Source organism: Varroa destructor, unplaced genomic scaffold (assembly GCF_002443255.2).
Source record: "Varroa destructor unplaced genomic scaffold, Vdes_3.0 BEIS01000001.1, whole genome shotgun sequence".
In the NCBI taxonomy this organism is placed as follows: Eukaryota; Metazoa; Arthropoda; class Arachnida; order Mesostigmata; family Varroidae; genus Varroa; species Varroa destructor.
In genome coordinates, this window is record NW_019211454.1 from 19,926,481 (window position 1) to 19,950,780 (window position 24,300).

Sequence of the window (24,300 nt, forward strand, 5' to 3'; positions counted from 1 at the left end):
CAAAATTTTTGTCGGAACAGCTTAATGTCCAGCAGATAGATACCCGTGAAAAACTGTGTTAGGAAAACTTTCCGACACCTTTAGAAGAGTTGTTTGAACACTTAATTAAAAATACCCAAACATAAGTACACAGCTATTATGATGAGGTTAAGACGCAGTCTTCTAAGTATCAATTCAAAAGTAAGCTCTGACGGAAGAAAGTCACACGATTCAGATCAAAAGCCTTTTTTTTTTGTAATACTTTCAAAGCACTTTTGAAAGTACTTTTCACCGATTTTCTTTGACTGTCAAGGATTTATTTGTTATCAGTTCGTGCTGGCTCTATGGCCACCAATGAATACCATTTGGAAGTTATGAGCAAATTGCTCAAATTGATCCAGTGCAAGAGACTGGAACTGTGGTATAACAGGTCTGACCTCCTTTATCGTAACAACTTACACTAAGCTTCGAGAGACCGATACCATCGACCACGAGGTAAGGGGCAGCGGTGGGACGGAGCAAGCGAAGGCTGAATCCGAAAAAAGGAGAAGACTACCAGATATCAGATCGTAAGCTGAGATCTCGCTATGAACTGAAGAGTTGATACGAGGTTGCGCTAACGGACCCTCAAGCAGTGCCTAAAGCAAAGCTGCAAATGCATGCGATAAAATGCAAACTAGCAGATGTCTCCGTGTCGATGTGCAGCAGAGAAAGGGATGCGTAGCTCCGAAGGATACGTTTGAACCCAGTGTTGGATTAGGCCCCAAAGAGACGATAATTTGCGTTTGCTACAACTGCAAGGGCTTTGTATGCTAAAAAATGCTTGAGAAGAACAAGACAATTAACAGGAACCTATGTGTCTCCCAGGAGGATCAAGTGAACGAGGCGTTCTAATAAAAGGGGCCCGGCAAATGAGGCAAAATCATCATTTTCCACATCAAGGCCAAGCCGCACGCACCTAAAATTGTCAAAGTCACTCTGCGAGAACTTCAGTGAGAGGCTATTTTGCACTTACCATATTTCTGAAGCCTTGCCCCGGCGGATTATCATCTTTGCGATCACCGGCAAATAAAAATCGTAACGGTACATTAGATAGTGATCAGGGTTTCAAAACCTAATGAACACGTTTTTCAACATCATACTTGATCGTTTCTGGCAGAAGGGTATAAATATATTGGTTGAGAGATTAGAGAAGATCGAGGAGACTAAGAGCGAATGGATAGGAAAATAATTTGTTACTAAAATTCAAATGAAACGGGGTGTTTTCCATTAGTTATAAACAATCTTCATGTTTCAATTTACTATAGAGTAGAAAATCACTTGAAATAGAAACATACTAAAATGGTCTTTAAAATATTTGCACATGACAAGCGCATTGGCCGTTCATATCTTGCCAAATATGTTTATTTTTTTCATAATCAACTTGAAATTAAACTTACTATCTTTGAAGACACTAACTAACATGAATATTTTGGTTGTCAGACAAGAGCTGGTAAATACCGCGTTTGTCTAAAAATAACCCGGTAAGGAAGGTTTGCTACAGCACGCTTGTCGCACAACGTTCCGCATGGCTTTTGGAAATTTATTCGGGGAAAAACCGGTTTCGACATGCAAAGCGTGAAAAATTTACTGATTCGAAATCAACTGACGTGTAGAAAACACAGGCGACTTTTTGAAATATAAAGCAGATGAAACCGTCGCAGTTGAGTAGTCCCTTTTTCTACAGACAATCTTTTATTTATTTATTTAGTTTTATTTCATTATTCTTAAATAGTAAACATTAATTGGCAATTGCAGTGCAAATACTTTCTTCGTTAACGCAGTACGGTATGTACAACAATGTCGGACTCCTGCAAGACAAAACAGTCCTTATTCGCAGTGTGGGAGTCTCGCAACGTCTACAAGAGCTAATTCTATTATAAAGGGATTCAATACTCGATCTAACCGGTGATGGTACATCAACTGTTTAGCAGTAGTAGTAATAATAATAATATTGTTGTCATCGATCTAGGCGCGTGCCTCCTCACCAGTGTTCACTTACTTATGAGACTGTTGTATGTATATTTATATATAACAAAACGAGATGCGTGTAAACACAGGGATAACCATAATGGTAATACAACTGTGGGTATTTCGGGTGAGCGGGAAGGACCAATCGAAACTTCATCCAAATTTTTTAGTGCGTCATTGCAGATCTTTTTTGACATATCCTACTTGAATAGTTTAGACTAATTTGCACCACTCCTTCTCGCTCTTTTCTAACACTTCTGCTCGCTTTGGGGTTTTACAGCGTATTATATATACCCTCTCTGTGGTTGATTTGCTTAACTTCGTCTGAGTTGGCGTTTGAGCAAAGCCTACTGTCAGGTCCATTTAAGATCAGCCGTCCTCATCAAAGCATCCAGCAGCCTCCACAGAGTATTCCTCCATTCTTTACTAACTCTTTCCGCTCATCTTACTTTATAGCGATCCGGGATATATTACGTTCAACTCGGCTATTATCTTGCAGTCATTGTCATTTTTGTTTTTGTTTATTTCATTAACTTATTAAACCTTTACAGAGTACAGCGGGAAATTCGGATCGAGCGAGCATCTGAACTAGCCGTCACGGGCTGCGTTTATACCCGCCGTTAGTTTTTAGATACACCCTTCGGCGTGATCGTTTGCTTTATTTGGTGCGCATCATACTCTTTGCTAATTGGTGACTCGTGTTTCAAGTCCACACCATGTAGTATTGACACCCTGCCTGGCAGGGCCTGCTAATCTAAACACTCAAATTTAACTAACTTTTTTTCTAAATACTTGGTATCCCCAATAGTTGTAGGGTTGCGGAATTACTATGGCAAATATTTAGTTGAGGAAATTTTTAACTCAAAGGTTTCGAGTAAACTTTAGGAGAATTTCGACTGACGTTAAAAATGCAGATTTTGAGAATATTTTGCGATATTAATCCGGCCACCGTGGTCCTACATGGGACGTTTATTATTCCTAAAAATAATCAGCCATATCAATATCATTAGCTTAGCCTAAAGTTAATCGAGTAGCCTCGGACTGTGTGTAAAGCATTTAGAATCTAGAATTTAGCATCTAGAATTTTGCACCGCTTTACCATGACGCCTGACATCTACAATATTCACATCCTCCAGTAACATAAGTTGATCAAGTTGAGTCAACTGTAAGGTAAGCTATGGACAGCTATATTCCAAACACCTGCTGATATCTCGCTTTATTTCCTTTCTACAAATAGTTTTTTTTTTTTTAAATCCTTTTCTCCTACTTAAGCGACTTCGTCTGGTTTGTTAATAAATTACGAATTTGTTCATTCATAACATCGCTTGTGTTTTTCTATTGGGTTCAAGCTGGTGGCCTCAATATTTGTGCATATTCTCCCTGGTGCTCGCGTGATAGCAATCTGGCATGTCCCTTGACCTCGAAGCCTACTTGGCTCTCCTTGTCAGCATGTAGTATCCCTAGCTTTGAGACGACAAGATGCACGTTTTTGAATGTAACTCTATTGTAACAGTAGGTGTGACATTGCAATCTGTTAAAGCAAATGACAAGTCAAAGATGACCTCATTGATCCCACATGCAGGTTTCTGAGACGACATGATTTGCCCTGACTTGGGGTAATCTTTGGCGTTGGTCGCTCAAGGATTTCGCGGCGTAGTGCCGCTTACTTATGTCATCCGAGCTTCCGGATGGTTTCGATGTTATCCGAAATTAGTCAATACACAACTTGATAGTGTTTAGTGGTATTGGTACATGTACCGTCACGCTTAAACTCTGATCATGAACCTTCGTCATAGTGGTTTGTTCAGGAAATGTGTTCTAGCTTAAAATAGAAAGGCACCTCCTTGAATTTCATAATTCTATGAATACTTTTGCTCCTCATATTTCTCGCAACACATGTTTTTTTTTCTGAATAAGCTCACTACTCTTTCTTGCTCGCAAGATTTAAGCCGTGTATTTGTCAGTGTTTTACAATTGCTGTATCTATTCATTTGCTATATTGCTTGTCCCGGTTCATTCTTATTGTACACACTACAGACCAAGTGTTGTAGGACTACATATCTGTCGACTAATTTTTGGAGAGGGCGCTTGAGGTCGAGGGAGTCCTCTTGACTGATCTAATTTTTTTACAACTGGAGGTGAATTTCGTCGTTGGTCGCTAAAGCTGGCCCGTCCGAGCAGCACTGACCATGAAGCGCAGATCCTGGGTGTCTCTCAATCCTAGCGGTGGGCAACAAGGTCAGGTCGGCCCGTCTCTCCTCCGTTGGTCTGTGAAGGACCCTGTGGACTGGAAGCCATCGTCGAGTCTTCCAAAGGTGACCAGCGGCCGCTCATTTCGTTTGCTGGGGAGTCCCGCATTCGGTAAAACGCCTAATTAAGAAGCAACATATGAAAAAAGCGATGCTATATTATTAGCCCAGCGGTAAATCAACGCTACTGGAGGATTTGAAGGGTTCGCAACGATTGAAACTAGTAGGCTATATAGATAGGTGTTGTTGATTAGTCAGTGGTAATAAGAGCTGCGTAGGGAAGGGTAATACCTGAATGGGTGGTGGAGGTGGAGGCGGAATGGGCGGTGTGATCGAATCTCTGTTCAGAGCACTATCCCGGTAGGTGCCATGGCCATGCTGCGGGCAGAGTGGTACCGACTTGACCGACTGTCTGTCTCCTAGACTCTGCCTGTCGCCTTCGGCTCCGCCAGCACCGCCACCACCGCTACACACAGGCCCAGAACCAGCCATGATAAGCACTCCATTGGGGTGCTTACGGAATGCCTGAAGGTCTACGTCGGGCAGGTAGCGTCCATCTTCGACATCATCTACTAGTTGTCCACTCATTGGGGCTAGTTGACTTGCCAACTGCCCAGTTTGGTGTTGCTTGCGCAGACAAAGCTCTGCCGCTAATGCAGCTTCCAGTTCAGAGGAAGGAGCTGCAGGCGGGGCCAGTCCAATTTCCATTGACACCTATCACAAAAACAATTTCAAGTCATTCATTGCAGAACTTCTTAATCAGTGTAAGCCCTATGGATCTATACAATGTTTGTGTATAGTACATAAAATAAAGCTAAAAAAATGCGTAGTGCAAACTTTAGTCAATTTGTCATTTTATCTATCCAATGGTTGCTCAATCCAACTGTTTAAGTGGAGTTCGGTTTGGAGCCTTTAGATAGGAAACTAGCCATTATAAGCAGCTTTCTATCAGCTGATTATCTTCCTGAAAGCTATCCGTGGACATTAAAATAAACATGGAATCCCATTAAATAAATCGGTCCTTATACTATTATGAATGGGTTCGTAAGTGAGAATTGGTATTAACAAATAAACTACCGATTATTCGTCAGGTTTGAGTTACTTCAAAAAGATTATATTAGCTATAGTACCTCGATGAATCCAGTTGAAAATGCACAATATAAAGGTGCTCAAAAAAGAAAGGCTTTCATGATTATCACTTGATGTATTATAACGTGCAAAGCTGTATATTTGCCGTCGGGTCCTCTATCACAATGGCAGATACCACAGTGGAAAACATTATTGTGATAAATGAACGCGGCATAATAGATCCAGAATTTATTCAAGGATTGGCACTGATTTGTCACCCCCCATTGATATTAAAATTATCCCCAACGAACCCACGATTGTTGTTAGTGTGTTAAAATATAAATATACTGCTTCTAGATGGGAAATCTTCAGATTACCGCTCATATTTTTGCCCCAAAAGCTTATTACCTGTAATTAATAAAGCCAGTAGGTGTGCCTCATACCGTTAAATTCCTCACGGAATCATACAATCTTATACGTTTTATTAGCCCGTCCTTTCAACTATATTCTTATGGAAGAAATAATTCTAATCGCCGCATTAGTAATAATTTTTTTCATTGTTGATTTGTCGCGTTAGAATTTGAACACGGCAATGCTACTTTTTTGACAAAAAATTTTAGCAGTTATAAATAGCCCATTCCAGGTGCTCTTTTGACGATGCTTGGTCACCCCACACATACATTCAACAAATTAAAAAGTGTTCGTAATGAAAATGATAAAGAAAAACGAAAGCACATATGTAATTGTGTAAAACGCTAAGCATTATTGGTCAGATGGAACTGGAGAGTGAGGTTAGTGAAGCTCCAGTATCTTGCTTGAATGCTGAATCGTTATAGCATTTTTAACCTTACTCTTGAGCTGCCTATCAGGCACTGTAAAACCTGATGCCAAGGCGTTTGTGAACTAGCTAAGGTAAAAGAAAGAGCTAACTTCACAAAATGGATTCGACTACAGGGACCTAATTAAGCTTTTTGATATCGCACGTCTTCGCGCTTCTTTCAAAACGTCTCCTTTACCTTTAATTCTTCTCTTAATTAATTTAATTTTAATTCCTCAGTAATAGGTTCATTCTATTTGGCATGCCCATAAAATACTTTTTGTCCTGAAATTCTTGCTCTTTACTTACTCGTTAGCACACATAAACAATTTATCTTTTTAAATCCCTACTTGTTTGTAGCCTTGTTTGAGATCTGTTTATATGAAGACAAGGTATCCATGATTATTTGCATACCCACTATATTGATATGTGGTTATGGCTGGCATGCGACATTTTTTAATCAGAAAGTCGAGACTCAGCTAGGGATTCACCTCCTAAACACAGATTCACTCACAATACGGTTTCTTTCGATTCTGTAGTTTAATTCCTCATGATATTTACAACTAGATAACCCGTTTCGGTGATGGAGAAAGGGTCTCTATCGTATCCTTGATCGACTATATTAAATCTGGCCATGATCCGCTTAGGTTTTCTGTGAACATTTTCCAAGTGGCATTATTTTCACCTTCCCGGTGCTCCATCGACATACCGAGCGATTCCTTGAATGGAGTCTAGTGCTGTGCTTCGAGCCAGGCCTTTCCCTGAACAGGTGCTTCTGTCTTTTTATAGAATTCTTTTTGAAGGGATCATTACTTGTGGTTGAAGAAAGAAATTTTCTAAGCATCTAAGTTCTGTGTCAGCGACTTCGTGTGATGTTATTCGTTTTTTTTTTAATTATCAAAATCTGTTTGTAATCGAGTCTTTTCGTTGAGTGTGGTATTCTAACTTTTTCACGTTATATACGTTTCAAACCTGCAGCCTGTTTTACAAATCAATGCATGGATTTCTTATAAAAAATATTTAATTTCCACGGTCGTCATTTTTCCAGGTATTTTCTTAGAGGTGACCAAGGTGCTCCTTCAGTTAACTGACCGCAAAAACTGTGTCGCGAATTCTGCGAATTACCAAACCGGTTACATTTGTAAGCCGTAAACGTCCTTTATTTAATTTAACGGAAGACAACAAAAAGTGCCCTGCAGAGTTAGTGAAGTTTATTATACAAGTTGCCTTAGTGTTATTGCTACGCTCCAGTAATGTTACACCACTAGTCAGTGTAGGCTTCAAGCTTGTGTGTTCAAATAAAATATCTATGTAACTTAGGTCTAATTTTAGTCTGATTAATGCTAGGTTCCCTTTATGCATTGTCCGACACACCAGCGAAAAGGTATTCACCTTCCCGGTTCTCACTAGCAGAAACGTTATATGGTTGAATTTCGTTGAGCAGGCGGTGCTTTTTACTAGTATAGTATGTTATGCATCTTGCAGATCTTTAATACTTTAGTAGCGAGTATTATGGCTTCCATTGCAAGTAAAACTACAGTAGGAATTTACCAAATGCATCTTTTATAAAGAATACAAATATATGCAGAAACAATGTACAATCGATTTTAAATAAACTATGTACATGGCCGATATTTGCGATTTTGCGCTGCAAAAATATTTATATGAACATCGAAAAAATTTTACTTTGTATAGCCTGTAATATATTCTGATGTGTGCTCGTTTAACTGGTTCATAGATAAACTTAAGAGAATTATTGTGGTGAGGCATAGAAATTCAGGTTGCACTTACGTTGAGTGCTTGGGTTCTCTTTTCAAAATGGAAGACATAATGCAAAACTGTAGTATAACAAACCTTTCCAAACCTCAGATCTCTTTACTATGAAATATAGAAAAATGTATTTCAGACAGTGGTAGCAGGTCTTGCACGCCCTATGATATATATGGGAAAATCCAAGCTCGGAAATGAAAGTGTACAAGGGTGAAAAGGTACACTGCAAGGCAATTAATATTATTACTATACCAGCATAGTGAAGAGGTTCCATCACTGAAACCGCGACACTAGTTAGTATGCATTTAAACTTGCCGAGACTGCTAGTCAGTAAAGCTCGAAAAGTTAAAACGCATCTTAGGCTCTTCGACAATGTCATACGTTTCTACGAGATCGGAGACAGGTAGAGCAATCGAGCAAAGCAAGCACTGCGGATTCCTAATGGTAGCTGTTGCAGCCAGTGATTTGCTGCATTTTTCGCCTATGTATGAGGTACCACTGCAGCCGCTGTACAGTATGGGCAGCCTTATATATAAGAACTTGTAAAGGCAGGTTAGGGGCATGCCCAACATGACCAGACTCTTCGCAAATAATGCACGTGATAAAACCATATACTCCGACACCATTCAGTTGGACGTAATTCACCGTCGTTCATAGAACAAACCAAAATATACAAGGCCCTTATCACTTCGTGCTCATATAAGGCAAAATCCTTTACACTGTGAAGCCAACGTTGGCCTAAACGTATCGAGTAAGCTAACGGTTGTGTTTATATTCGCCCCTGAATCACCGATACTGTTGTTAGTCTACAGAAGTTCCTGTTATCGTGGCAGATGGGCCTTGCTCGGAGTGCTTAGTGTTGACGAACAAAATCAAATCGGTGGCTGCCGTCCACATTCACACACTACATATACGAGTCATTGTAGTGCCTAAAACACTGTGCATATGTCTTCTTATGGCCGCACGTCGCTATTATCTAGTGTAATCCCAGTTCAGTCACTAGAAACAGTACAAAGTATGCATCGTCATCGGATGAGCCGTTTGATGCAAATGTGTCTCGGTCTCACACCAAATAGCTCCTAAAAGCATTTAAATATAACGGAGTCACGCATACATTTCAAACGCTTAAAAGTTCACTTAAGGATTATCTATTAGTAGACAGATACTACCAGAAACAGCCTTCGTGCCGTCGCCATAGCTTGTAGACTAATATCCAGGCTACATCGCCCTAAATATTTCAAATTTTAGGTTGGATGCTGCCGTTAAGCATTACTTCAGATAGCTGGCCTCCACCACAAGACAAAGTGTACCTAACGCCGGTTTCATAGGTACCATCGCTCTTTGGTTCACACCTTTTTCGAAACACAATAGTAGCGTAATATTAATTTTCAATTAAAATCTAAAAGAAGCGAACATTTGTGACAGAGCTCTTTCTCTCTTATGTTATTCATAACATAAAAATGCTGACGATAGCCAGAAGCAAAATCAAATAGATATGTTTTTAAAGTACGATGCTGGACCAGGTCCTGCCGGTTGCAAAATATTCGTCTGGTTAAATGACTTAAATATTCCGTGCTCACCACATGTGAATAGCTGAGATTGTTTATAAACATAGAACAGACCCACCGTACAATTGATAAACTAAAGCTGCACATGAACAGAATATAAACATAAATTGAAAATATGTGGTAGTGTTGACTCCTATTTTAAAACGATTCTATGTAATTAGATAAATAATCAATATCACTTAATAAGTATAATATAGTTTTTCAGAAAAATATGCTTTTATTTTCCCTTCCTAAAAATGCGCATTTTTTATAAGAAATTTTATAAGGACCTTTTCAAAGCTTTTATTTTTATTGGAAATGGACTGCATACGTGAAAGCGGAATCATTGACATAAAGGATAATAGAGCCCTATAGAGCTTTTTCTTCACAGTTAACGAATCAGAATTTTTTGTTTGAGGCGCAATTTTTCATCAAAAAACTATAACTAAGCATTGCCTTTCATTTGCGGTCTTTCAAGTACGGTTTCAAACATAACGCCCTCTTTAGTCCGTTATTATCAGCGGATACGAACCGCACGTTGAAAACTTTTGGCGTTATCCATTGTGTGTTGTATTGTCTCTATGAACTTGTTGAATCAGTCTCTTGCTGTTCTAGTGAAACTAATCCTGCTGAGCGTTTTATGATATAGATTCAAGCTACATAATTTCGTCTTTACTACTCAGAGTGAAAAAAACGCATCTGGTTTATTAGCTTGATGCACACACGATCTCTTAGACGTTACTCCTATTTGCACAACTGAATCTCAGGACAGCTAGACTTTGATGAGTATCCTAGTGTAGAACTTTCTCTTGTAGAATTTGTATTCCGTTGAGAAAAAATGGAGTTGCTGGCAGCCAAAAGGCAATAAATTAAGCTTTCGGAAATGTTGAACTGCCCCACGACTGTATGTATTGACATGCGGTATCTTGTAGTGGAAATTGAAAAAGCAAGGACCCCTAATTGTTTCAAGACATGTAAAACTGTAGTTTTGTACTAAAAAATTGAAATAGACCTTTGCTGTGAACTCCATTCCTTGTTATATAAAGTACGACTTGCCGAAATGTTGTGGAGTAAGAGCTGTTAACTAGCTGCACAAACGTACCTCTTTACTCCTGCGAATCTTGTACTCCCGCTCTCTCTCACGTCTCTCCTGAATTTTATTGTAGCACGTGATGGTAATGGAAGCGCACATGCCCATCACCAGTGCCGTGAACACCACCAAGATGATGATCATGTGGTCAGAAGTCAGCACCAGAAAAATACCAGAGCCTGCATGGACAATCAAAATTGTTGATTAGGTTGCTACTAAAATCAAGTGTCTAGAGATATGTGGCAGAAGTCAGGTTCGGGAAAATGCAACACTGAAACAATGCTTGTTTATATAGATATTGTATCTGTCACTAAAGTTCAAAGTTAAATATTATAAGAACTCTCACGAGTAGTACTACTTATTCCAATTGTCCTCCTCTAATCCAAGGAAAAGTGTTCAGTTACCATCCATATGTCTTTCACCATGTAATTATCACCAAGGGTTATCACATCACTACTATGTTGTGAACAATTAATTTATAAATAAAATTATTGAACGTTTGCTAAATGAAGTTTGGGATATACTTTATAGTTGAGTGGTTTGAAAAGGAAACGCGGTACTTATCTTTTCTTTCCTGGCCTATAATATGGCCACTGCGCAGACTGATTGATCCGATATTTAAATATTTAGAAATCTCATTTAGTTTTTAAAATACACTTTAAGTTCATATATTTGCCTAGCTATGCGTATTGATCATTGGAACCAACTTTTTAATGATGTGCTCGACTTTTTACCTAATTGATGGTTGCTTAACAAATTTGCACACACTTAAAATTCAATCTTTGAACTTTATGGCACTTGAGAATATCAAGAAACAAAAAAACTCAGGTACTGAGTAGACATTTGCTGAGGTTAATATACATGCTGGCGTTTAATAACAAGACAGATTAACAATGTTGAAGCATATTGGACAACATTGGTTATCATTTAATTTTTCCGATAGAGTTTAAAATTGTAACTTGTTGTTTGTTAAGAGTGTAAGACGCGCACTTACATCTGGAAAGACTTTAAGCGAGAGTTCCATTACGTAAAAATGTGTCTCGCCGAAAACGAAGCTTGACTTACCGACAGAAAAACCAAAATATTGCTATGACTGGGAAAGATAACCTAGGTTACGAATACAAGAGAGTAGTCATGGACGAAAGTTTTCATGCTGAGCTTATTATATCCGATGTTGTAAACTTTTATACACGAAAACTACTCACCGTACACCATGAAAGTTAAGTACGTTTTAAGCATGCTAAGGCATAAATATCATGTTCCGCCGTTTGGCAAGTACAAAACAAGCGGTCGTCTGCTTCGACGAGAAAACCCCACCTTCAGGTTATTTGGATCGTGGCCAAAACGAACTTGGCCGCCAATGATCATGTTGTAAATGTTGCATTTAGCAAGGATGGCATCATACCACAATATATCTTCTACAGAAGTCATTAATCCAGAAGAAGTCTCCTGATTACTTGAATTTCTTTTGGAACAAGGACTTCTGATTGTTGAACAGCGTAAGTCTTTGGAATCTTTGTGTGAAGGTAAGACGTTCACAAATCCTGCTACACCAATTCGGACATGTTCGAATCTTATAGAGGAATACTGGTAATAAACATTTGTGCGGGGTTTCAATGAGCCCTCCGCGACGCTCGGCAAGAACCGTCAACCTGGAACACTTAAGGATTCAAATACTAAAGCTTGTTCCTGCTGTGAACCCATGGATCGGCTAAACCCGGGAGCGATAAAATATGAAGACTCTTCAAGAATGTATGAGGCAAAAACGCACCACCTCAAGTTAAGTATGCGCCCACCGTGCACCACCACCCGTGCGTCGCGCAAAAGGGTTGTTGCTTCCGGTGAAAAATCGTGTGTCGCGAATTTTACACGCGGACCTTAAGTATTATCCGTAGGAAATACAACTCACCCAAAAATTGCCTGCAGCGAGCCACAGAGCCCATAGAGAGTTAAATATCATCAACAGCTTTAAAGTTAGCTTCTTTCGTGCCAGCGATACCTGGGGAGTCATTTGGCCCAGCCAGCCAATTCATAGAATACGATACATCATCCTGCACATAAGAACTTTAAGCACACAGTATATTTATGAACTCTTACGCTGTAGAATTATGTAATTTTTGATGTATCATACAGAAACATTCTACATGGCACTTCAGAGCTCATCGTATTTTTCAAGATGTTTTGTTTGGCCATACTATTTTAGGTGCTCAGCATAATGTTCATGACGAATCAGTGTTGAAATTGATCGAAACAAACTTTAGCTGGCTGTTGACTGTAACGGGCGCCCATCTGCCGTTCTTAATACTACAAGAAAGTTTGATCTTTTTAGAATGCAAAAATGAGATCGTCATGATGGAACACGATGCGTTATGTTTAAAAACTGACTATTATCCAACTTCTCCGTACTGGATGGACCCCAGTAAAACATGAACTTTATTCCTTGTCTGAAATCGGCAGTCTACGTTGTCGTCAGTTTCTATGAAACGCGAAATTTCCGTAGAAATCGGTAGATCTTCAATAGGTTCTAGATTTAAAAGATTTAAAGGTCTGCCTAAATGTTTGACAACCATTTTCGATACACCTAGATTTTTATCTAGATATTAACGGCCGTTTTAGAAAGAATATACTATTGTCAATTGGATCGTCCAAATGAGCATTAACGGTTGGTCTTTTTGAGACAAGTTGTGCCCTTTCGCACCGTTTGTACTGTTTTTTTAAACTTTTGACTCGCTATCAACCCGGAATTCAGCTGCTTTTTTGTATGTAGCGCATTTACATGACACGTAAACAAATTTATACCTACCAGTATCGTTTGATTCTTGAAAAATGACTAGCGAGTGATTTAGGTCTAGAACTGAAGGTGTAATCATAATGAATAATGGCTAAATTAAACAAAGATCACCGTCAGAAATGATACTTATAGGTAGTGTCTGTTTGATACAGGGACAATCCTAAAAATAAAGCATACAAATGATTCTTAATTTAAGCGCCTCACCCTGTATTTAGTTCATGCTCGACTAATAAATACCTTTTTCCAGGAGTAGAATTGTTTAAAATGCGGAATAGGTTACACATATATATAACAGTGTTCTCATTAAGCCTGGATTAGGTACACATACAAGTGGAGAAAAAATAGTTTGGATCTTCGGTCTAGTATGCATAAAGCGCGTTTACGTAATAATTGTAATATATGAATGAAATCCATTCCAGTAGCGTGATAGAATATAACTACTGTAAGTGGTTAATTACCATGGAATAGGCCTCAGGAGTGTGTTCACCGGACGCCTATGTAGGCGTTGGTAAACTCTCCAACAATCGTTTACGGTAAGCGCAATACGTATCAAACATTAAAGGAAGCTGATGGGATAGCGGCGGGATATCTAGAGCAGGCTAAGTGCGACAAAAGTAGATTTCTTAAACCAGGAAGTAGATGGCTACCACGCGAGAACGAAAATTCTACTGCACAATGTCATGGTAATTCGAATCGAATGGTGCGGATTTCGACTCACGGGTCATGAAGTGCTATCCTGTCTGTAAAATTGTGCATGACAGATAAAACAGCTTTTGAAAACGCGAATAATCTTCTGGTGGGCAATTTCTTTGTCCTACATGGGGATGTTATTCTGACCCATCTTGGCATATATAGTACGCCTTCCTCAAGTGAAGGAATAGCTTTGCCAGGGGTTTTTTTTCCGTAGAGCGTAATGTTAATCTGTACGGCTAACTTAACATTGGATTAATGAGAAAATTTTCGATTTCAAACGGTGAATTATGTCGAAATGACTCATAAATATAAATCATATTTCAACACTTTTCTTGGGAAGTGGTTTTTCTTCTTAAAAAAAGCACGATGCAGATCAATTATCTTGCAGAATAGTTAATGAGATTTGAGCCATCCTCAATGGGATAAGTTTTTTCCGAGCAGTGAGATGAACTCAATTGAGAGAACGTGAATAATCGTAGAAAACCATGGGATCTAAACTGGCGCCGCGTATACAGTTAAAGTTTAATTTAGTCCTGTGAGTACAAGTTGATTATAATATTTATAGATTTACAGTGGCGATCTCGAATTAGATTCCACTTTGCTGCTAGCGGCAAATATATGCAGTGCGTTAATAAATAATAAAAAATAACGAGCTTTACTGAGACAGTCATTGAGGGTCACTAATCACTGCTGGACTAGGGAACAGAATGGCTGCGCCGAAGTAACGGAGCCAAAAGACACAAAACAACAAACCAAGGAAATATGACTACTGTAGTTAACATGGGACAATAGGTTTATATATTTAACAATAATAACAGTCTCGAGTGAATGGCAACCGAACACCTGGGGAAGTCGTCGGCCGGCAATCGATTGTTTATGCTAGATTATAGGTGACACGCATCGAACATTACACCGGACTGACAGGATAACTAGAAACCTATTAGAACAATCTTATGTGAGACCAGAATTTGTGGAAGTAGAGTAGCTTCAACGAGAGAAATGTTGTTAATAGATCTACTGAATTACGGAAGTGGAATTACCGGAACGGGATAACGTAATTGGTAGTACTACAAAATCTCAAAAGGTTCAGAGCTGATGATATGGGCCTGTATGTACACTACAGGGTATTTTACATCGGGTGCAGCGCGAATGAGATGCGTTCATATCGGCTGAAAAGACTACAAAACGGTAACGAGATAGATAAACAAGCATATATAACTCGTGCTCAGTCTACTTTTCTACTAAAGCTCACCATCGTTAATTTTATTCCGATTTTTTCAGCAACTATTAGAAATGTTCCCAAGGGTTTATTATGAAAAGTCGATTGTTTTTCCACAAGGTTCTCGATGCAAAAAACTTTTGTTAATGATAATAATAAAAATGTTAATTTCCCAACTAAATCTAAAAAAAAATTTTCAAAGATAGATTAACATAGTTCATTTTTTTAATATGTAAATACTTCTTGCAGGGAGCAGTTTCTTCACCCGTAAAAGCGTAATACCAATTTGGCTAGTTTGCGAATCTAAAGCATCTCTTCCATATTCTACCATCGAAGATTTTTCCTGTGAACAGTTTCGTTTTTTCGAGAGAGAATAAGGTTCATTTGGGCATGCTTTTATATATATATATATATATATATATATATATATATATATATATATATAGGGCAAGGGTAATTTTTACTCGAATAGTTTATGATTAATTCAATATAAACCATCGAAATTCGTCTATGAGTATAGTTCTTCTCTAGAAGGTGGTCTTTCTCGTATGTGATTTTTAGTCAGTCAATTTGCAAAATGATTGATGAACCATTTTAATATACATAATTTGTTGCTACATACAAATGGTTGTAGCACATATTAAATGTTAGAGCAGGTTATTGAAATAATTGCAGTGCATGAGTAGGACCGTTGAAATATTTTATGAATGTGAGAACGGGATATGTAAAGCTGCAAGCCAGGGAAGTCAGGTTGCAATGGGACAACGGAATTGATGGCACAAAGTCCCACGAAAATTTAAGTTGGATGGCGTAGATACGTGACCGAACTATCTGGCCGAAGTCTTTGGCTGCGCGTAACACAAATCAATATTATTCATATTAGAACAGATTGATAAAACAACCGCAAAAGGATAAAGGGCTAAGTGGAGCAGAGTAGATACAACGGGATAACTGTTGGCGTATACAAAAATGCAATCTAAACTGGATTTAACATCAAGGAGCCATATTAGTTAAATCAAAGAGAAAACAGTAGCTCCATCTGGTCATCACCTAAACTACTGACCTCGAGTTCTGAGAGCGTTTGCATACATTAAACGTTCAATATTATAAGCCTGATGCTGAATGATTATACTAGAGGTAGAACACTTCGCCTTGGATTTAGTTCAGCATATCAAGTTGATAGGCAGCTAAAAAATGTTCCCTTAAGATATTCTCTTATTTGCACGTAAATTTACCCTGTAGCCCTGCATGATCGGTTGACCATGTGCAAGGCATAACAAAGGGAACACGAACAATAGCATGGCCAGCCAGTACTACGTGATATATACGCTATTACTTAGAAAGAGAGCATACCAAGTATGACTCTGAGGCATATAATGTACATATACTTACTCACTGCGCAGCGATTGGCGTCTTCATCGTATCGATATTTGCAGTTGTAATCGCCATCACAAGTCAATTTGTTGCTGATGCACCAGCCGTCATCACAGGAGAACTCAGTCAGAGGATTACAATCCTCTGCCAAGTATATATATGTTGGTTAGTGGACATATTATCAATAACTCAATACGTTATCTATGTTTATTACATTGTAATTTCATTTATTAAACGAAAAAACAGCTTGTCTGTATGCGGACACCTTGAAAATATACGCTCTTTCACGGTTGTGTTATTTAGATAGTTAAGCCTCCGAAATGCCTCCGATAGCACTATTCTAGAGATGGCTCTGTGATTTAAATAAAACAAAAAGACGACTATATATATATACATGGTGGTTTTTTTACAGGTGTGACCCTTTACTACTTATACTAGAGGGTCTGCGAATATTGTACTGATGACAACGAGATGAAGGTCAAAGCAAACAACTGTTGATGAGATCTGGGTAATATTTTTTTGGACGAAGAGGACAACCAATACAGTGAAAGTATTCTAACAATTAATAATAATCAGCATCACAATATAAATAAATATTGGTACAAATATAATAATGCTGTAATCGTATTGTAAATAAAAATCATATTTAAACCAATCTCCGATTTTACATATAAAAGTCTATTTTGGTTTTTAAAAACTAAAATGCCGTATATTTATTATCCTATGCTGAATTTCACTATTGAATACTTTTTAAGCCAATTGAAGTCCGCCAATTGGTCTCCTCAACTCAAGAAAACAACGAAAATTATACTAAAAGCTAGTGAAATATGAGAGTGGAAAATATCGCATAATATTGGAACTCTCGTTCCCTATTTTCCATCGTTATGGCACTTGCCCATGGGCCTTTTTAAAAATTTCAATTATAAAAAAATTAAAGATGGTTGCACTTAAATTAGTTATGGGCATATTAGAGACAAACTAATTTAGCATTAAGTTCTCGTTCTTAGGAAATCCATACGGACTGACGTATGTGCTTTTCATTAGTGGAGGTGTGTGTACAAACTCATGATTTACTCATGTAGTCCTTGTAGTTTTAGTTCTATGGGAAGGTTCCTCAGGTTTTTAAATCATTCCCGTGATGGCTTTGTAGTAAGATGTTAGTCCACTGAATTTAAGGATACGTCTACTTTCTGCAGCCAAATAGTACATATATGATTTGGGCAGATACGAGGTCGAATAAATGAACCTGACCGCTTACATAGTACTGTACCTCAGAGCTGGAAGTTGTACGACACGCGAATTTATGCGTACTTTCGCTTTTTCAAACATTGCGAGTTAGGTAAACATTGTATAACAAGATGTGATATTTACCATTGTGATCAATCAACTGCTGTCATACCAAAAATGGTGTTGCTAATGCAAAAATTGTAAGTGCACGCTGTCAGAGAAACCAGGCTTAAAGATCTACGTAAACCTGTAAAAGGTACTGCCTGCTAGGGATAGCATAGGTTCATTACAAAATCGATTGAACACTATAAAATTATCTACATAAAACTGTTTGTCAATTTGTGAATGTTTGTTATTGATCATTGAACTGATTGCTGATTTTTACAGAGACAATGGGCAAATATTGTTTCCCCACATAAATCCTGCTTTTTAACTAAAAAGCTCGACCTCCAAGGCCCGGATACTTTTCCGGTCGAGGCCTGAAAGGATAATTTCCCAATGGACTCGATACGCCAGATGGCACATCCGGTTACACCTTGATAACTATATAGCTTCTTAAAGTATTGTTTACCCTTAGAATCTAGCCTAAAGCTAAAAAATGAAAAATAATTGGTATGTTATAGGCAAATGCACCAGTTTTACCTGTTAGTCTGTTTCCTTCAAATTATACTATATTGTTTCTAACTTCGGATTTACATCTTACCCAACTGCAAGCCTACTCTTGCCTCTTTACCCTATATGTGAACATCTGTAAAAATGCACCTCCAGCGTATTTAATATATAGGTATGGACGAGTGAAACTATCCAACAAACAAAAGCCCTGGTATGTGCCGAGTTCCGTGTTAATTCAAAATTTTACGGGATAAAGACTATATCAGCAGCGCAGCAGTAGTAATGTAGGACAATAGAATAACTACATCGAAATAGTTACTTAGCATACTATGATCCAAGCTATGGCTTAGGTTAGATTGGAAATAATCAGAGAGCATATTTAGATACACTCTTACAGCTTCACATCTGGTGTTGACGTTAAGCATCGCCTTAGACTCAGTATGCAAAAAGTGTGTCCACCCCCAATTCCAACCCTAGACAACCACTTGTCTCTAAATTTAATAGGCAAACGCATTACCAGTGCAACGTGACGGGAACACGATGACAGACCCGGATGGCATCGAACGTAAAGCGATATGGGGAAAGAAGTAAGAGACCGCTTTGACTTACGTTTATAGCCATTAAATGCGGTATAAAGTGCGCACGAACGATATGCCAGTGCTTAATGTTATTCGCAAGTCGATCGCTAAACTTAACGTCAAATCGGTGCGAACTGGACACTTTCGGGATAATCGTCTCTTCAAAAATCATCGCTCGTTTTGACAAAAAAAAATGGTGAATGTCTTGGAGAACGTCGGAGATCCTATCATTAGCGAGGAATATTTAGGACAAACACGCCTTCCAGTTTGACTCGGTAACGCGGACATTCCCCAAACAGGGGTCTCAGTCTATCAGCCTTCCTGATAAAGCGAGCATCACAGTCGGAAATGAAGCTCTGCGATGATGGAACGCGGGTCAGCCGGTGAGTGATGGAGAAGCAAGCTATCGAGCTGAAGCCGATTTTTTATGGTAACGCAGGAGCTTAAAATGTTTCCATTCAATCTTGTCGAAAGAGTGCTTTCCGATAACCAATTTCGGAGAGCTAATGAGCTTGAACAAGATATCACTATGCTTGAGAGAGACAAGACCTCAAATGAACTCTGAAATTTGGTCGCTGCTTAAAGCTGGTCGAGCTGACCCCAGAACGACACGATGCAATTAAACACATGAGTGGTGTAGTGCTTAGATCGACAACGACCTGATGGCTTCAACAATAGGGATTGGAAACGAAACATATCACTGGAACAACAGGTAACAGTTACAGGTATGTACATAACGGGCTACAGTAGAAGTGGGCCAAATGACACGCTAGCATGACATGATTTTATATCAGTTTCATTAAAGATAGTTTTTTCTTATTATTTAACCTCAAATCAGTTTTATTTTGAGCGTTCCTTCAGTTCAAAGGAGTAGTTAGGGGAACGGCTCTTTCAAATTAGTTCAGATGAATAGTTTTCATCAGACAATTTATAGCTAGAGACTTAATGCGGTATCACGAAACCGATACTATCTACAACACACCGTAGAACGTAATGCGATAAAGTTCACACGCAACATAATTGCATCATTAACAATGTAGATGTTCGTACAATATGTACCAAAAATATTAAATATTATGAGTATATTAACACATTGTAATGAAGTTAAGATCAACAGCTTTTCTGAGGTAACTTACTGCTTCAGATTTGGGACATGCGGATCCAAATATGATGTTGTGGGCAATGCGCCGTGAATTCTAATGATAATAATCTCATCGGTATTTGGATTTTTCTTAACATTTATATATTTGTATAATATCCATCAAAGATGGTAATGGTATTGTTATTACTATTGAATATGAAATAATGGCAATGAATACTTATCATAAAAACTAAATAAACCGGTAGCAAATTCCGGAACATAACCAGATACTTACTGGGGTCCATGACCTCCCTAAACGCCGTGTAGAGAACTTCTAATTTAGGCGGCTTGTTATTTTGTTTGAACAAAGCGCCCTGTGCGAAGAAGCGGATCTGCACCTCGTTCGTCACCGAGGTTGTCGGTTCTGCTATGGTTCCGCAAAAATGGCTTAGTCTGAAAATGAGTTTTAACATTAACCTGTTGGGATATTGTAACGGTTTAAGAAAATGGATAAAATTGCCTTCTTTATCTTAAGCAGCTCCCTGGCTTTATTTTCAACATGAAGCAGTATAAACTGTTTCTACTCAGATATTTATTAAGAATCATATAAAGCTCACATGACCGTATACGAATTAGTCAGGTAAAGGTGTCTCGAAATGACTACATTATAAACCCGTTTACTAGGGTAAGTTGATGGCTGGAGAATATATAGTCCTGTTGGAGGTTCCCAAACAAGTGTGTTTGTGAAAGGTTCTCAAACGGGCTTGATTAGAATCTTATTCAAGGGAAGCTCATGTAGTTTGCATGTTCTGAGAATATTAAGTGTACCGTCCTCTCTGAGTACTAGTCGTACAAATCAAGGTACGCATTTTGTACGCATACGGGTACATTTTGAACGGCCGGACGACGGATATAGACGATTCTGTATCCCCGCTTCAGTCCTTGTTGACCATCCACTGTTCGTTCAAAACTGTAAAAGCTCCTTATTGGCACGCATGGAGACGGTTCATTGCTGATGTCTGTTTGATCGCATTCAATTCATAGAATTTAATCTGAATTACGTTTAATTTTCCGCAAGAAATATAACAGCAGGATGTGAAGTCTGGTAGCATGCTTGATAGGGTGCCAGCCTTTTTTCATGTATATATATCGGATAAGTCATTAGTCGACTGACGAAATATCGACTAGCGTTTCATGTCCTAACCGTATCCGTTGCGTACGGGCTGTTTATTTGCTTGGCCGTAATGCTTGCCATCGCTATCAGTTATGCTGCGTCCGCGCAACATTTGCGTGCATCAGGCGTGGCTGCGCCGCTCGCAACTCGGTGTCTTAACGATCTTGGGCCCCTGCTGTGACGCCTCCCTAACGGCTACTTTCCTAAGGACTGCACATCCCTCAAGACTCTTGGAGACTCGCGCCGCGCCCCATAGCGATAATACATTCCCGCTGTTTTCTCTTTTTGAAATTTCTACGGATCTGGCGGCTTCGCATCGTATATGACCGCTTGCTCCCCCGCACGGCACACGTCTAATCTCCTTTGTTCGACAAGCCTCTTTTTGTCGACACAAGTCGTTTCGCAACCGAGTCTCCTGTTCCGTTTCTTGTTTTAACGTTAGCGACCGCTTGATGTCTCTACCAGTACTGGAGGACTACCTGAGGGTCCCCAACTCCGTCTTCTCCGTCTTGTACGATCAAGCAGAAATCCGCTGGAAAGTCACTAGAGCAGTCCTCAGGTCTCGTGGTTCGGTTGTTTGCACGGATTTGGTCGAGTTTTGATGCTCCACTAAATTTTGAAGAATTGGACTGCTCGGTGACCGACAATACACCGACTAACGGCTAGAGCTTCTGTATCCTAATCGCGTTCGAAACAGCAGCTATCTATTGTTAACATTGTTGACTGCCATGGTATATGTATATATATAATAACTGAAACTGATTTATATATATATATATAAAGATCAGTTTTAATAATCACTAAGAAATCTCACCATTTAAATTTCCTCCGCTTTCTTGTCTCTATTAATTAAACGAAACTTGTCCAAGCACTAACTCACCTATAGTACCTAACAACATGTGTATTAGTCCTTTGAATGCGGTGATAGCCTTTGTTTCAGGGGCACACCTATCATATGCTATTGGTTTTGCGCCTTAATATTTCGCAAACATCTTTTAGCAAAGTTTCTGCCTGAAAGCATTTATTACCTACGAACTTAATGGTAGTCCGATCATACGGTGTTTTCAACAGAACAGAAACATATCGCTCAATACTATCATAAATCCTACTGCGCGGCTTATTTTAGAGCTCAGTTTACATTTACTGTGTACTAGAACCAAAATATAAATTCAGTTACAAAGGATATTTTTGTAAACGTAAGAGCTAACACGATGAAAAGCTAACGTTGTTCTTGTCAGTTATAAACTTGGTCAGAATATTAAAGCAACGCTTAAGTTGCTAGCATTTAAAAAGTTGTAAAGATTAATTCCATCTTAAAAATGCAAGGCCAATTATTTTTTTACTAATCTTGTAAAATATATCCCTTTCAAAGCTAGATGACGAAATGATGGAATAGCAAACTATTATAATCTATTAGTCCGAGAGACTATAATGTATGTTTAATAGTATTACTAATTACCGGTCTTGCTTAGCGCCCCCCGAGATAATGTCGAGGAAGTTGGTCTGGCAGTTATTCGGCTGGGCCAGCTCATACTGCAGAAACGTAATATATATCTTAGAGCCATTCTGCACACGTATTGTCCACGTACAATCAATTGGCGACAACGTTTCGTTTGCATGTAAGATTATACTGTTACTGATATCAGAGTAACTGATGCGTCCATTCACACCGTCGCGATTAAATTTACACTCTGGGGGATCCACCTCCGTTTCTGAAATGGATTCAAATGCAGCTATAGTCATTAATACACCTCTAAATACAGCCTTTAACGAACAAAACATTCACTGCTATGTGCATAGAGTAATGCATTCTATAGTAATGATTACTTGGGGCTGCAAACGACCATGCAGGAAAAGCCGGACCGGACTATACGTAACGTCTGCCTATAAGAGGTTAGATCTGACGTCCCTGTGCATAAATTTACCTATTAATAAGCGTCCATTTATTGTGCTCTTAAAATTGTGCTTTTCTCTTATGGGCACAGTGAGTGAGAGTGAAAAGAAAACCGTTAATCTAACGTATGTGTGTATATATAACCATTTCTTGCATTTCGAGTTAGATGTTAACGTACATTAGAAAAATTTTAGGTCAATATAACGAGAATTTGGTCCACAAATATCAGGTAATATTTAGCTGTAGTAGATCGTATTGTTTGAACATCTCCGTAAGCAATTTCTAACCAAAGTAGCGCGTCCAGTAATAAAGGCAGCATCCCATTTGTCTTATCTTATTCGACATAAATGACTTACTTGGCGCTGGAATGAAACTGTACACAGCTTTGAATCCGACATACTCGATGGATGCGTCCGAGGTGAACTTCAAGTAGAGCTCTCTTCCTTCACTCTGGATTGGCTTGGGAAATTCGCGACCACAGAAGGTGCCAGCTAACGGTGAATAGCCGTGACCCCCGTTGTGTACCTCCAACTTGTCGAATTCACATGAAGGACTCTCCTCTAAGTGAAACTGATCGCGGAACTCCAACCGCACCATGTGATTTAAAGGAGCTGAGGAAGTGCTAAAACTATGTTAACAACCACTCGAAATATCTGTTCTAACACTTTGAGAGAGGAAGCTGTTAATCGAATTTGTTGCCCTATATATATATATATATATATATATATATATGTAAACTCTGGGATTGAAGCTTCAGCTTCATTTTATGCTGCAATGCAATGCTGCAAATAAAGATACTCGTTGCTCGGGAAAACTTATTTCAACCCTAATACACCTTCATTGAATCCTAGAGGGAATATACAGTTGAATCATGATAATATCATTATCCAGTTGATATGCGGCCAGCATTTTTCGAACTCATCAAAGAGCGTGTAAACTAAACTAAACTTGCGCACTTATCTATACATTTGGAAAGTTACGCAGTCTATGGACAATTCAACAAAGGCTAACGGTAACTTTCTGCTTAATTAATATATACATACATATTTGGAAATAGCGTATATTCAAAAAAGGAAAAAGAAGTTGAGCAAATGTATTTTAAAAACTTCGGTTAAAATTTTGGACCA

General features: G+C 38.7%; 1 protein-coding gene across 3 annotated transcripts in view; it reads right to left on the bottom strand.

The window, feature by feature from the left end:
• Window positions 1-1,682: 1,682 nt before the first annotated feature.
• Window positions 1,683-24,300, bottom strand: part of Neto (Neuropilin and tolloid-like) — a 60,675-nt gene continuing 38,057 nt past the window's right edge. For all 3 annotated transcript variants that reach the window (XM_022810275.2, XM_086987975.1, XM_086987966.1), the window contains 7 exons: window positions 23,530-23,784; window positions 22,739-22,991; window positions 20,401-20,558; window positions 16,626-16,751; window positions 10,543-10,709; window positions 4,530-4,952; window positions 1,683-4,359 (listed from right to left, as the gene is read on the bottom strand). In XM_022810275.2, the coding sequence (XP_022666010.1) occupies window positions 4,210-4,359; window positions 4,530-4,952; window positions 10,543-10,709; window positions 16,626-16,751; window positions 20,401-20,558; window positions 22,739-22,991; window positions 23,530-23,784 (1,532 nt within the window). In that variant the 3' untranslated portion in view covers window positions 1,683-4,209. The remainder of the gene's footprint in view (window positions 4,360-4,529; window positions 4,953-10,542; window positions 10,710-16,625; window positions 16,752-20,400; window positions 20,559-22,738; window positions 22,992-23,529; window positions 23,785-24,300) is intronic.